Raw genomic sequence first — 15791 nt, forward strand, 5'->3', positions numbered from 1 at the left:
CAATTTTTCTCAGTAGCTGGGCGGGACCTCCCCAGATGGGCCAGAGAGATGCGGTACCTGTTCTGCTCTCCCTGCCGACAGTCAGCTCTTAGAGTTGCCAACTGTGTCCACATATCTATTCAGAGGACATCATCATAGGGCCTAATCACATCAGCCACACTATAAGAGGCTCGTTCACCTGCACATCTACCAATGTGATATATGCCATCATGTGCCAGCAATGCCCCTCTGCCATGTACATTGGTCAAACTGGACAGTCTCTATGTAAAAGAATAAATGGACGCAAATCAGACGTCACGAATTATAACATTCAAAAACCAGTCGGAGAACACTTCAATGTCTCTGGTCACTCCATTACAGACCTAAAAGTGGCAATTCTTCAACAAAAAAACTTGTGGACTCTGCACCTGGGAAAGGTGTCATGGTCCAGCAGCGACCCGAGTTACTGCAAAGGGACATCCCAATCCATCTGCCCTCGTCCTAAAATGGCACTAGCTACTCCCCCACAAGGAGGAAGATTCATAGACTTATAGAAGGGTGGGGACAGGAGAATGGAGGGCAGAGGGGAAATGGGGATTTCCCTGGAGGGACTGAGCAGAGGAATCCTCAGGACCACTTGGAGGACGGTGAGGGAGAACCCATGTTTCACAGGTTGCACCATGCTTTGCCTATGTTTTGCAGTGCATGCATCCCACTCTTCACACTGCTCCAAAGCAGCCAGAGGTGACTCTCAGCATGGTGAGATGTCAGTGGCCAAGGGAGCATTGAAGCAGGGCCAGGAGAAGCAGAAGAGCATTGGAGATAGCTGGGAATTTAGCCAGGTGGGCTAGAGGAATACGTATGTACCCCACATACGCACTCTCATATGGAAAGGGCTGAGAGAGCAGCCAGAAGGTTTGGTGAAGCACAAGAGCAGGATCAGGAGGTCCAATATCGAGCCAAGTTCAGGGTCTTGATCCTTATCTTCAAGGTGCTCAATGGCCTGGGTCCAGTGTGTATTTCAGATTGTCTATAGCTCCAGCATGAAGTCTGTGGTCAACAATTCTAATCGCATGTCACAGTGGAACTTTTTACAATAAAGGTAAAACTCATCTGTGCAGGAGACAGAGCTTTTTGAGGGGTGGTCTGAGACTGGCATGATGTCCCATAGGAACTAAGGACCATCACAAACCTCATTACCCTTCATTGCAACGGCAAAGTGCACTTCTCTGACCTGCCTTATTCTCACAGGTCCAGAGAGCAGCATGGACATTTATTCAAACAAATACGTAAATAAACCCCTACCAAAATAACAAACCCCATGGCACACACAATCCTCCCCCTGGGGAGGTGATGAGAGAAAGAATGAACTGTATGGTGACAAATGTTAATGCACAGCCGGAGCTCAGATACTCTGGTGATGAGGGTGGTATAAGAACCTATATAGAATAGGATAGCCCCCAATTCACCACCATTTATTATTGTATTATTCAACTAGAACAGTCACTGCTGTAGGGACAGTTGCATCATGGGCATGTTCCTAGAGGGCTGCTTATATCAGTAGAGATACAAATGAATCTACACAGGTATTTTGTCGGTAAAACTACACTGGCAGAGGGCTTGTGCCATTTGGGGAACTGGTCAACTTCGCTGGCAAAAGTTGAGGGTTTTGTTGGATGGACTCAAAATTGAGTATGGATGGCACTGGTATATATTTCAGATGTCCTAAGTTTGTGGATCTCTGCTCCACAGCTGAGATGGATGTTTGCCTACGACACCTGTTTCACGAAGGGATAATTCCTTACGGAGCCAGAGACAGCAGGGTCTCCTGGACTCTTCAGGGGACCAGGGTGGTTATACAGGAGCCAGAGGACGGTTTGACCCTGTGAACCCTGCACTCTCATTGAGGTCAATGGAAACAACATGCAGGACTGGGCCATAACTAAGCTATTCTAGGTGCTGAGTTCCATAACTCTGCCTGATTTTGGTGCTGCCACCATGGAACTGTGGTTTATCATTTGTTTTACAGTAAGCACCAATCTCCACTGGAGCCCCTGCACTTGGCAAGAGACAGTCCATCCCCCAAAGAGGTTATGATGGAAATAGACTCTCAGAAGGCATGTGATTTGCCCAAGGTCACACACTAGGTCAGTGGCAGAGACTGGCACAGAACCCAATTCTCCAGAATCCCAGTCCAACGACATGTCCATTTGCCTAGCATGGCCCTCCAGGGCTCACCCCTGATTTAGAACATAGTGCAGCAACACCCGGGTGACTGAGATTCTTACCACGCCTGAGCCACGCTTCATCCAGACGATGGTCAGTGATGGGTTCCCAGTCCAAGCACAGCTGAACACTGCATCTGACCCCAGGTCGACAAGGAGGGACTGCGGTTCTGTTGCCATCCTGGGACCAACTGTGCATAGGGGACAAGCAGAGAAGGTGACTGTGTGGAGAAACAGAGTCAGATCCACTGACCAGCACTATCCCCAGCCTGATGAATGACAGGCCAAAGGTTCAACCAATCAGAAGCTCCTGGGCCAAAGTGGCTATCAGGATGATGCAGACCCCTGAGCTTCCACCATCTCCCCCCTCCTTGAAGCATACTCTGTTTTCACAGGAATGTAGGGCTGTAAAGAATCTCAAGAGGTCCCCAGGTCCAGCCCCCTGTGCAGAAACAGGACCAAGTAAACCTAGACTGCCCTGTGCAACCTGTTCTTAAACACCTCCAATGATGGGGATTCCACAACCTTCCCTGGAAGCCTGTTCCAAAGCTTAACTACAGTTATAATTAGAAAGCTTTCCCTTGTTTCTAACCTAAATCTCCCTTGCTGCACATTACACCCCTTACTTTTTTTCCTACCTTCAGCGCACCCGAAGAACAATTGATCCCCGTCCTCTTTATAGCAGCCCTTCCCAGACTTGAAGACTTATCAAGTCCCACCCTCAGTTGTCTTTTCTTCTGACGAAATGTGCCCTGTTTTTTAACCTTTCCTCCTAGGTCAGGTTTTCAAAACCTTTGATGAGTTTTCTTGCTCTCCTCTGGACTCTCCCCAGTTTATCCACATTTTACTGAAAAGCGTGGGGCCCAGAGCTGGACCCAGTACTCCAGCTGAGGCCTCGCCAGTGCCAAGCAGAGGACGACAATTACCTCCTGTGTCTTACACACGAGACTCCTGCTAATACACCCTACTAGCCATTTTTGCAACCGTACCACAGCTTCCCTGCTATTCACCAGGCCAATAACCCTGTCAAAGAATGAAGTTAGGTTAGTTTGGCAGGATTTGATCTTGACTGGCTATTCCTTATAAACCCCTGAAGGTGATGACAAATGGATGCTCACTAGTTTTTCTTAGGCTACATTTACACGAGAGACCTTAAGCGGCATAGCTTTACTGATGCAGCTGCACTGCTGCCAGATCTCTCGTGTAGCTGCTCCGTGCCAATGGGAGAAAGCTCTCCCGTCATCATGATTAAACCATCCCCACAGAGACGCTCTCCCACTGACATAGCACCGTGCACACTACCGCTTATGCCAGCGAAACCTATGTTGCTCAGGGGTGTGTTTTGCTCAGGGGTGTGTTTTTTCACACCCCCCGAGCAACGTAAGTTTTGTCAACATGAGAGGCAGTGCAGGCATGGCCTAAGTAGATTTCCAGGTATCAAAGTTAAGCTGATTGGGCTAAAATTCTCTGAGCATGATCGAAAAATACATCTCTCTGACAAGCCAGGAGAGCCAGGACTAGAAACCTGATTCTACAGCCCCAGGAAAGAGGCCTCTGCCTGTACCCCATGGAACAGAACCCACTGGGTCCATTAATTTAGAGGTAAGAAAATAATCTGCATGGTCAACAATTCAGTGCAGTGTTAACAAAACGCTTAATAGCTAAATCACCAGGAAGCCCCGTTTTCTCTGACTCCAGGCTGTGATTGCCAAGGCCGTCTAGCAGATTGGGATTGCCATTTCCCATTATTTTTAGGCAACTTTGAAAGTCCCAGAACTGATTGCAAAATTAACCTATGCGGAGGTGCGCTTTGGAGCCGATTTTAAGCTGTTCCTTTGGGGCTGGTCTGTGTTCCTGAGGATGCAGAAACAGAGAAGAACTTACAGTAGACATCCACCGTCCTGCTGATGTTGGTACTGCCCAAAGCATTGGTCACCTCACAGGATACTGGCTCAAAGAAGAAGGTGTGGTCCACAATGGTCTCATAGGAGTCGCCCGATGCTTCCTTTATAACTTGACCTTTTTTTGCCCATCTGTAGAATAAAAAAATAGCAAGGTTGTCTTATTCTGGCAGATCTCATAGAGAGACAAGGTGGGTGAGGTGAGATCTTTTATTGGACCAACTTCTGCTGGGGAGAGAGAGAGAGACAAGCGTTGGAACTGCTCGGAACTCATCTTCAGGTCTCCTGAGTTCTGTGTAGCTAGTAAGCTTGTCTCTGTCACCAACAGAAGCTGGTCCAATAAAAGATTTTACCTCACCCACCTTGTCTCTCATACTAGAGACCAACATGGCTAAAACAACACTGCAAACACTCATAAAGAAAGTATCAATTCCTCTACCCCCAGTCATGGCTTCTGACAAATAAGAAGAGCTGACCTTTATAGGACATTTTTCATGTCACAAATCCCAAAAGCCGGTACAACAGCATGCTTCTCTCAGCACTTAAATGCAACTGTCCCAAAGACTACAGCAGCTGTTGCACTATGTAACAATTTAGGAGAGGAAGGTGTGAAGAATTTGGTATCCAGTTTAAATGGCTGGAGGGATTTTAGGTAGCAGAACAGGCCATGCTTTCTGTGGTGAAAACCAGAGGAACGACACCAGGGATGGAACTGGGATTCTAATTTCCTGAGTCAGGATATCAGGGTTAACACACATAAAGGTCCACAGAATCTTGAATGCTCACAAGTGGTCAGGACATTGGTTGTATTTAGACTTGAAGGATTCAATCTTTTATCAGTAAATGTTGGTGAACATATCGTTCACCGCATGCACACAGACCGACGGAGAAATATTTCCATCGATAATACTCGAAATGTACAGACAAGCAAAGAAAGAAACATGCTGCATGAGAACCTATTTGAGTTGGATTTAAGGATATTTACTTTGCATGTTTTCACGTAACGTTGCCAGTTGTGTTTTAATGGTCTTAGAACTTTAACTTTTTGAATCTCAACGTCTACTGTCGTTAAATAATTAGCCTGACCCCTCTATCGTCTGACTTGTCACAATTCTCCTCAGCTATGAACATTTAAAATGGACAGAAAAGAAGAAAGATGCTTAAAGTTAAACACTGACATTATCCATCAAAATGATAAACAATGTAAATGGAATTCTGCCAAGCCTGATTGTATTTTACATCTGGGAGGGGGCACCCCTGAGACCCCATTGTCCCCTAGCACCAGGCTGGGGTATTGAATCTAGACTGACAGAGAGGGGTAAGAGATCCCAACCTCCGCTCCCTGCTGAGACACCAACTCACATCCTGGGACTTCCTTGGAAGTGTCTCATGCAGTTACTGCTCTGGATAAACCCGTATAGCATGTGAAAGCCAATAGCAATGACAGACACAATCTGCATCTGACTATCCAAAGGGCTGCTCATTCAGGGCCTAGGCCAAAACCCACTGAAGTGAGTGGAAAGACTCCGACTGACTGCAACGGCCTTGGGATCGCTCTGCTATTGACAAAGCCAGGCTGGATTTGGGTGCCATACAGATAATACAGGTGGGGCCCAAGAGGACACGCACTAGGCCTTATTGTTTAACCGCCTGGCTACCGTTAAGCCTTCGCGCTCCAACCACGCCGCTGAGTACCACAGCCCCTACGTTTCCGCTAATGACAACGGGCTGCCAACAGGTGCAATGGAAAACCCGGCAGCAATGGATACGATTGATGGAAAATCCCTCCTCCCAAGCACAGAACAGTCCGAGTCCAACAAAGGTGTTCAGGAGTTCGCATCCTCAGCTGAGTCTGTGTCTGTGACCAGGCCTGCAGGCTGCGGCAGGGGACAACAGCCCTGGCCGCTGCTTGTTCTCATAGCAATTCCAGCAGGCAGGAGTGGCCAGCTCACACCTCCCTCCCCTCTCTGGGTTCACGGGGCTCCCCTGCATTTTCAGCTATGGAGCTGAGGGCCTGTCTGCAGTAGGGGTTTTTGCACCAACATGGTTACAACCCCCCTCACCCCCCCCCAACATAAATATGTTGCACTGGTGCAAAGCAGGACTTGCACTCCTGTGATTTTCCCTGAAAATCAGCACTGTGCACCGAGTCCTAAGGTGGACATGTCTAAGCAGGATGTAGACTGGTGTGTCGGGAGAAAAATCCAGATCAGTGGCTAGTGACTGAAGACCTTAGCTGTTGGTTGCTTGCTGCTTGGGTCTCACTATTGCAATACAGAATGCCCTTTTGCAGAAGAACATCCTGTGTTTGGACATGATCATACTCAGCATGTAAGGCACCCTAAGGGCTCAGTAGTGCAGATGTTAAAACATCAGCCTTGCTTTGGGGACCTGGTCTGAAGCCCTGATGAGGTCATGACTGAGATCATGAATTTGAGGATTTCATCCTAGTCCTTAACAAGACATTTTTCTGTATCACAAAACTGCAACACAAGTGATCACCTCTGTTTAAAGGGACTGACTATAACAAGGAGGCTGCAGATCAGGCCTGAGGGGGTGCAGGACAGGAATAGCAGGGGAGATCCAGGCCAGGATTGAGATATCTTGGCAGATCTGGGGGACAGGGAGGAAACTTGTTCAGAGCTGCACCTGCTTCCAGGAAGAGCCATTAGTCTCTAGCTTTCATCAGCACCACACTGACCCTTCATTCCTTGCCAAAAGGAATGCATCCCGGTCTATCGTCTGCTGTCCCATACTCACTGTGCAGCTCACCCATTACTGCCTGCCACAGGCGCTGATTTAAACCATTTGCTAGTTGCTCTGCGTCCCAGTAAACATCTCAGCGCTCCTTTATTGGGGCAGACTCCTCCGGGGAAGGTTTGCAGTGAGAAACACCTTTCACTTGGATGCAAACAGCTTCAAATTTGCAAACACTGAAGAGTCAGCGGTGGAGGAAGCTGCAAACCAATCTCTGGGGGATTGGACCATCTGTACCACGGGCTCCTGCAAAGTCAGCCTGTAAGGTTCATGCCTCTGTTAACTGAATCCAGGCTGCGTTAGCTGAACCTTTCTGTCTCCAAAGTTAATTTAAGATAGCAAAGGTTTTCAAGGCACCCAGCACTATGGCATAGATGCACCTATTAGATTTGTTAGAAAAGTGGGTGTGTGTGCAGCAGGATGTGTGCTTTTGGCATACTGTAATGCACAAACCATCAGAACCACAGGTGAACTGAGTTTGGTGGTCTCAGTTTTGTAATCTCTAGTAAATATTTGCCCATAGGGCATTACTGCAGCAAAGTTGGCAGTCTGCAGGCATGAGATGCACCAGCATGTTTCAGAGTAGGACTGGGGGGCACTAGAAGAGATTTGTGCCAGAGCTGGAGCAGCAGAGGCTGGTATGCAGGTCAGGAACGCGGTGCATTGGCAGAGCTGGACTGGAATAGGGAGGGACGTGGCACATCAGGAACACGGTGCATTAGCAGAGCTCGGGGAGTCAGGGGGATGTTTGTGCAATGCCTGCCAATCAATGCAATCAGTCTTTCACTATCAAAAACACTAACCCCCCAGCTCACCCCTCCCTTTTTTTTGATTAAAGGGAACTTTATCCCTTTAAGGCAGCTGAAATAACATTACACTGAAAAGCCAAGCTGGCATTTGCTACACTGCAACGTGCAAATTGTCTTTGCGGACAAGCTGTCAACTCAGCACTTGAATTAAGCTGCTGTTTGCCAAACAATGAGCAACTGTGACCTAACAGGGCACCATCTGGCAACCTGCCACTCTGGGGCTGTTGAGAGAGTGAGTGGAGGAAGGGGGCGGGGGAGCCTATCAGGGTGTCTGAAACTCCAGCTGCTCTTCAGTGGCAGGGAAAGTAGTAAACACCTCAAAACAAAAAGTTAAATCAAAGGCAGTGACAATCCTCTGATGAGTCTCAATTCTCATTATCTCTGGGGGACCCACATCTCATCCACTCAGACAGGGGAGGGAGGATCAGGTCCTGCTGCCCCGTGGATGAAGTAAAGATGCCTTCTCCCTGTGTCCCAACCCAGGTGCCGGTAAATAGCAGTACCATGACCAGCCCCACCCTCCTCGAACAGCTGAGTGTGCGATCACCTGAAGTTCTGCAACAGCTTCTGTACTAGGAGCCCGTGCTTGGGGCAGGGCAGTTGATCTTCCCTCCCAAGTCCTCTCCCTTTCCACCTCTCTGCTGTCCCCCCCGCCATTCCATTCGAGTCCTTCTCTTGGGGGTTGTTGTCTTTGCCTCCTCTCTTTCTTTCTGTCCTCCCAGCCAGGCTGGCCAAAGCTTGTCCCTTCTTCCTCACTGGCATTTCTAGCATCTGCAGCTCCCTGTCCCCACAGCTCAGACCCAGACAGCGACATTATAACAACAGCAACAATGGATCATACAGCAAGTCTAGGGCAGACGTAGAACCGGACTCTGGTCTGAGCACTAGGAGCATCCCCGATATTCCAGACCACATCGCTGTCATGGCCAGGCAGCTCAGACAGACAGCCGCGCCCTCCCACCGCGGTGCTCTCTGGGAGCTGCAATGGAGTGCCCACAGCGCCAGTGGAAGTCAGTGGGAGCCACAGGGTCTCAGCACCTTGGACAGCCCGGCCTGAGTGGGAATGAAACGAGAACCTGAAGAATTTCTGAGTGTTACAGCCCTGGAGGAGCTCCCCTCCAGGACGCTCACCAGGCTGCTGAACTGGACTCAAGTGTTGGGTCCCAAGTGGTCTTGGCTTGCGGGGGCTGCGCACGGTTTAGGCCCTGTCTGTGGGCCTCCAGGTGCAGACCTTTTGTCTGACACCCCTCCTGGCAGTGGAGGCCCCCTAGTGCTGACTCCCCAGCTGCTCTGGCATGCTCCAGAGTTCCAGTGAAGCTGGGGACCCTCTGGTTTGCTGTTTCCCTCTTTGGGGGCTTTGTGACAGTGTAAGAGAGTAACACACACTCTGCGAAGGAATTTCGAAACACACACACTTTACACACAGAGAAAGCACAAGAGAGATACAGCTCTCTGGAAAAATAAACACCTGCATGTGAGACTGCCTCAGTTTCCTCCCTCCTCCTGAACGCCCTGTGGAGCTTAGTGTCTTCCAGAGTCCTGGCCTCTTGTGCGCACCCCTCTCCTCTTTCCCAGTCTTGTTTTCTGGTTCTGCTCAAGCACACACAGATGCCCTCTTGCTTATAAGCAGAGTTTTGGTCATGAGTCCCAGTGGCAGACCTCATCCCCCAGCCATGCTGCAGTCATTTGCACAACCTGCTTAGTTTGTGGGGAAGGGGTGGAGCCAAAGAGACACTACCAGTTAATATCCTTCCAGGGAGTCCCCACTGTCCTGAAGAGGCAAGATTCTTCAACTGTTAATGTCTGTCCCATCCAGGGCCACACATCCTGGGGCCTGACCCTGTCCCCTTAACACAAGATCTATGATGCAAGGAGGCAGTGGAAGACAACCACAAGAGCATGAATGTACAGAATTCATACAATCCAGGTAGAATTCACAAGTTCATATGGACGGATCCCGGAGCGTCACATTGGGATTGGGTGTATCTTGCACTGGCAGCCCGCTCAGCAGAGAGGGGGTCACGTGGCCTTCACTCCTGTGGGGGCTTTTACTGGGTGGGGACGGGAGATGTTTTGGCAGAATTGCTGTAGGAGTGTCCACGGACCACCTGTGCATGGTTAAGTGAAGCTCACTGAACCAGGATGGATGACCTAGGAGGTTTCACACACCATCTGATGACACAAGAATTTTGAAAGAGTTATTAGCAGTACAAATGTGAGCCTATTTGTATGCACTTGCTTGCTCTCCTACCTCATTTATCTTCGTGCCTCTAACAGATGCTGACTGGCCACTTGAGTTTCTCTGCCCTGCTGGGTTAGGGGTTTTTCAAATCAACTTCCCCCCTCCCTCCTTCACTAATTAATCAAGTGACTTTGCTTTTATTTCTGCGGCTGTGTTTAGGGTGTTAATGAGCAAAGCCCCTCATCTCTTTAGGATGAAATCAGCTCCTCGCTAGATAAGGAAGAAGAATACCAGCCTTTCACCGTACTAGAGACTCACCATCTTCCTCAACATCTCAACATGCTGGAGAATCATTAATTAATTAACACAAGTCACTATTATCTTCAATGCTCTACCGCGGGGGAAACTGCAGCTGGAGAAGACAAGTGGATTACCAAAGGTCATACAGCAAGTCACTGCCAGCACTGGGAATAGAGCCCACAAGGCCTGACTCTCATTCCCCTGTGCTAACCATTATACTACACCCCCACTTGATACCAGCTAGCGGTTCAGAGGAGTCACAGATCAGGCCTCCCTGCCTCCCACCTCTCCAGATGTTGCCCACCTCTCTCTTGTCAAAGCTCCTGGAGCACCCCATCCATTCTTGTTGCCTTGACTCCCTTTCCCTTCTCCTGGATTCTCTGCAACCACAGCTTCTGCTTTGTCCACTCCACTGAGCCTGCCCTTACCAAGGTCACTAAAGTCATCCCCAAGGGTCTCTTTTCCCTTCTCATCCTCCTTGGCCTCTACAACGTGTTCAGAACAGCCAGTTACTCCATCCTTCCTGAGTCTCTCCCCCTGGGTGTCTCCATCTCTATGCTGGACTGCCTCTCCAGTGGCTCCTCAGGGGCTGCTGTTCCATGTCCCATTGGACACAGCTCAAGGTCCACCTAACAGCTCAGGGTCCCAGAAAGAGATGCCACACGTCCCAGACTGGTTTTCCTATTAGCCAAAGTTCCTCCACCCCCTACTGATCTGTGTGTGGGGACCCTTACCCATGCAGAGCCTCAGGGAGGTCAGTGTGGCTGAGGAATCGAATCTTTCTATCGGTTTTATACTGCTGCCCACCACTGTAGTGTCTGAGCACCTTTCATGTAAAATCAATAGGAACAGTCCCTAGTGGGCTGCCTATCTGGATTGGCTTGCGGGACTGAGGCGTTAGTCACCACCCATGCCCCATCTCTCACTGGCTCACATTCTTTTCCTTCCCCCAAAAGACATACAACCGTAAGGCTATTGTCTCTTTAAGTGCCCTCCTCCTTGGCATAAATGTTCTTGGACTCCTCTGAGGCTGGCCTTTGTCGGCATGTCCTCCCCAACTCTGTTACACCAGATCTGTGCATACATTTCACGTTGCTTACTCGTTTTCTGGTGTGGTCCTGAAGCTACACGAGAGCTTATTCTGAGAGAGCATTTCTGACCCAGACATAAACAGGAGACATTGGAATTCTCACAAGCATGGTGGTTCTTGAGGCCAAGCAAGTCCAGACAAATTCAGATAAGAATCTGATCTATAGGACACTTGCCTGAACAAAAGTGAGGTTTTTCCAACTCTGATCTGCTCCCACATTCATTTTGGGCTCCTCATGTCACCAATACTGCTCTATTCCTTGTAACTCTTCTGCAAGCTTAGCAGTGTCCCTTGCAGAGCTGTCAGAATAACTCTTCAGTTGTCTGCTGGATGCTATCTCTTTCTTGCTATAATTACTGGTTCATCATTGTCCATAAAGGAGAACATCTGCTGGCACTCCCACTGCAGCTGTCTCCTGAGGGCTTTTCTCCCTCCAGCGACTGCTCCAGGAGAGGCTGGTATATATTTGTGATGTCCTCTGATTGTAATTCACCAAGGCTTTGTGTAGCTCTCTGTGTTCAGTTGACGTAAGTCCTCATTTCCCCCGCATTTATCCTGTTGTTCAAAAACCACAAATCCTCACCACAGCAGAAATCACCCACATCCACACACACAGAATACCAGTGTTGGCAAACTGGAAATATTTTGTAGTTTTGCCTTAAATATTTCTGTTCTATTCAGGTACCTTTAGTGCCCTCATCATGACACCATCTCACAACCATTAATGGATTTTTAACCAGATGAAATTCAATGCTGATAAATGCAAAGTAATGCCCATTGGAAAACATCCCAACTATACATATAAAATGATTGGGTCTAAATTAGCTGTTACCACTCAAGAAATAGATCTTGAATAGATCATACAATAGATCATTAGATCAACAGATCAAAATAGATCATTGTGGATAGTTCTCTGAAAATATCCACTCAATGTGCGGTGGCAGCCAAAAAAGCAAACAGAATGTTGGGAATCATTAGGAAAGGGATAGATAATAAGACAGAAAATATCATGTTGCCTCTATATAAATCCATGGTATGCCCACATCTTGAATACTGCGTACAGATGTGGTCGCCCCATCTAAAAAAAAAGAAAAAGATATATTGGAATTAGAAAAAGTAGAGAAAAGGGCAAAAAATGATTAGGGGTATGGAACGGCTTCCATATGAGGAGAGATAAATAAGACTGGGACTTTTCAGTTTGGAAAAGAGACAACCAAAGGGGGATATGATAAAGGTCTATAAAATTAAGACTGGTGTGGAGAATGTAAATAAGGAAGTGTTATTTACTCCTTCTCATAACACAAGAACTAGGGGTCACCAAATGAAATGAATAGGCAGCAGGTTTAAAACAAACAAAAGGAAGTATTTCTTCACACAACGTACAGTCAACCTGTGGAATTCTTTGCCAGAGGATGTTGTGAAGGCCAAGACTATAACTGCTTTCAAAAAAGAACTAGAGAAGTTCCTTGAGAATAGGTCCATCAATGGTTATTAGCGTGGATGGGAAGGGATGCAAAACCACAGTCTGAAGTATCCCCTAGTCTTTGTTTGCCAGAAGCTGGGAATGGGCAACAGGAGATTGATCACTCGATTACCTGTTCTGTTCATTCTCTCTGAAGCATCTGGTGTTGGCCACTGTCAGAAGACAGGATACCAGGCTAGATGGACCATTGGTCTGACCCAGTATGGCTGTTCTTATGTTCTGTGACCTCTGTGAGGGAGTGAAATATTATCTTGATTTAACAGGTGCAGACTGAGGCCTCACTTCCAAACTTGCCAATGAACAGCAACAGAAACACAGGACGAGAGGCATATCTAATAGAAACTGCAGAGATTGGCAGAAAATGATAGGTCAAGATGGAATTTGTCCAGGACACCAGAGTTCATACACCATCTCCTGGGAAAAATAAAATGGGTCGCTAGTGCACACAAGTAGTCTTGATCTTGGTTTGATGAGCAGGAAAAACCACAAGAAACTGCCCCTCCAATAACCCATGCTATCCTGCTAGGGCCCCCAAACACCCACTACTGAATCACCAATCTGTTACTTTATACTGGCTTTCCTCATCCAGCTACTGGAGCCTGTCTGTCCCTGCTAAGCTTGGCTGTCTAAATGGCTCACAGCACAAATGGGTTCAGCAGGAGGCTATGTACACGATTATTTTACATTTTTGTGAATAATGGCTTATTTATATCTAGTTATATCTACAAGACAGAGCCAAAACCCCAATCCTGAGAACTCAAGAGACACAAAGACTGTGAGCAATCTATTTCCATTATAAAAAGCAAGAAGCTGGGGTGTGATATGATGCAGGTCCTCTCTGTTGAGTGATCCCCCAGGGGTCGTATGGCTGACCGTCTGGACTAGACTCTGGATAGTGCTACAGCAGGGCAGAAATTGTTACAAAAACATGTCCACCATTCCATTCAAGATGGGAAACTTCAGCAGGGTATTCAAGAAGCCCTATCTCCTAGCCCCATCTTGTGGTGGGGTTTCATGTGGGTGGTAAGGGCCAGAATGCACTGATGGAGGTGAGAGAGATTGCATGAGTCTGATCCACACATTAAACTAGAGAGACAAAAGCGCCTCTGAAGAGCACAGAGCCCTGTTGCTACTGCACATGGAATATTACTGAGTTTCAGAAGGATGTAGAAAAGTGAGCTGCAGAAATGACACACAGATTAGAGGATAAATCATATGAGGAGAGACTAAGGGGAGGTAAATTTATATAGTCTAGAAAAGACCCCGGGCAACATGATCGCAATCTATAAATACCTTCAACGTAACACTAGAAATGAAAGGAGGGAATGGTCTACAATCTCAGAAGATGGTAGGACGAGGAGTATTGGCCTGAAGCCAAGGGAGGAAATAATGAGGCTTGCTAGATATTAGGCAAAAGTTCTTAACCGCAAGAGCAATTGTGACAGTGGAATAGACTCCCCAGGGAGACGGCTGAGGTACCATCACTGCAGATGCTCACTAGCAGGTTAGAGGAGATGCTGGCATGAATGATGGAAGGAGATAGTCTTGCAGAAAAGCAGGGAGTTGGGTTGGAGAGCTCAGACAACTTTTTCTGACCCAGATTAGGTAGGTGGGTAGGTAGGGGAAAGGAAAGGAAAGACCTGAAGTTACAGATTGGTTCTCTCTTCTGCTCTGGAGGATGTAACCAAAAGCAGCACTTGAGGGATAAGGGAGAAAGAATTTGCCCTCGGCCAAAATGTTTCTGAAGAGGGAACAAGTGATCAAAAATCAGGTGAGGTGCTTGCAGGTATAGTTCCATATAAGGCTTCAAGACAGGAGGCCTTTCTGGAAGATGCTTTAGTCAAACACAAGTTATTGGGCTCGATACAGGCGTAACTGGGTGAAATGCTCTGGTCTGTGGTACGCTGGAGGACAGACGAGATGATCTAATGACATTTTTGAATCTGTTGGTAACCACTGATGTGAGGGAAGATAAGGGCTTTGCAAAGAACTAAATCAGTTCCCAAGAGGTGGCTGACTCACCTGTGTAATATCCTCATCCCAGGACATCTGTTCATGCAAAGCAGACTGAATAAAGGTGAGGAAGGGAGCAGGTTTGGTAACCTCTGAGCAAAACTTGAACTAAACCCAATCATCATCTCAGCCACACTTCGTTACATTTTATCATTTATAATAGTTAATAAAAAGTTAATAAACCACTGATAGGTGTTATAAGCATGTTACAGGCATGATAGTCTGTGTCATACATGACTATGAGCACATCAGTGGAAGATGTTATAGGTGGTTACGAGCCATGGGTATAAATGACCTGTTGGACCTTTCAATAATCTGTGGCAGCTGACTAACCATTTATTAACATATACTAATAATGTACTAATCATCTATAAACTATTTATGAATGGAACCTTAATGGAAAGTGTGACTGTAATTTTTCTGGAAGTTCAAAACAATTTGACCAACTTTTTCATGCACTTTTACACACCAGGATTCTGGGTTTGTAGACCCAGAGGTTTTGAACAAGCCTCTAAAGCAGATCTTTCATAGATCATCTGTTATTAATAATATGCCATTCAGGAGCAGGACTGGGGCATTGAAGGATTATGGACAATCTCTGAAAAGAAGGCTGTATCTGGAAGGTGGAAACACGAGCAGAGCTAAATGAACAGAATGTATTTCTGTGTCATGATGCAAAACATACCAGCTAATGTTCACACATTTTGGGAGCAGTGATTAATTTAGCATTAGTTTTCACATTTCCCCCCAAATTCACAGTCATTTCCATGATGTTTTCCAAGTTCCCAAGAAATTTAATAAAATCACACACAAATTTTGCCTTTTTGTTACGAGACAATGAGGCTGATCGAGAGTCCAACAAACAGAAATTGATTTCAGTGGGCTTTGGATTAGGCCCTATGTAAATGTATGCCAATGAAAACAGCTTTTTGCTGTTGCAAAAAAGGGGGTCATTAGGTAAGATGACAGTGTGGTTTTAACCTGAGTGAAAGAAACCCAGCCCCCATCTCTGGTGAAAATGGCCAGAGCAAGGGTGGGAAGAATAGTCTGGG

General features: G+C 47.1%; 1 protein-coding gene across 1 annotated transcript in view; it reads right to left on the reverse strand.

Annotated features, from left to right (window-relative positions):
• The window catches only part of KIRREL3 (kirre like nephrin family adhesion molecule 3), a 292205-nt gene that overhangs the window by 77163 nt on the left and 199251 nt on the right, over positions 1-15791 (reverse strand). Inside the window, exons 8-9 of the mRNA XM_077839635.1 lie at positions 4089-4237; positions 2268-2395 (exon numbers count right to left, since the gene is read on the reverse strand). Of these exons, the coding sequence (XP_077695761.1) occupies positions 2268-2395; positions 4089-4237 (277 nt within the window). The remainder of the gene's footprint in view (positions 1-2267; positions 2396-4088; positions 4238-15791) is intronic.

Source organism: Eretmochelys imbricata, chromosome 22 (genome assembly GCF_965152235.1).
Source record: "Eretmochelys imbricata isolate rEreImb1 chromosome 22, rEreImb1.hap1, whole genome shotgun sequence".
Classification (NCBI taxonomy): domain Eukaryota; kingdom Metazoa; phylum Chordata; order Testudines; family Cheloniidae; genus Eretmochelys; species Eretmochelys imbricata.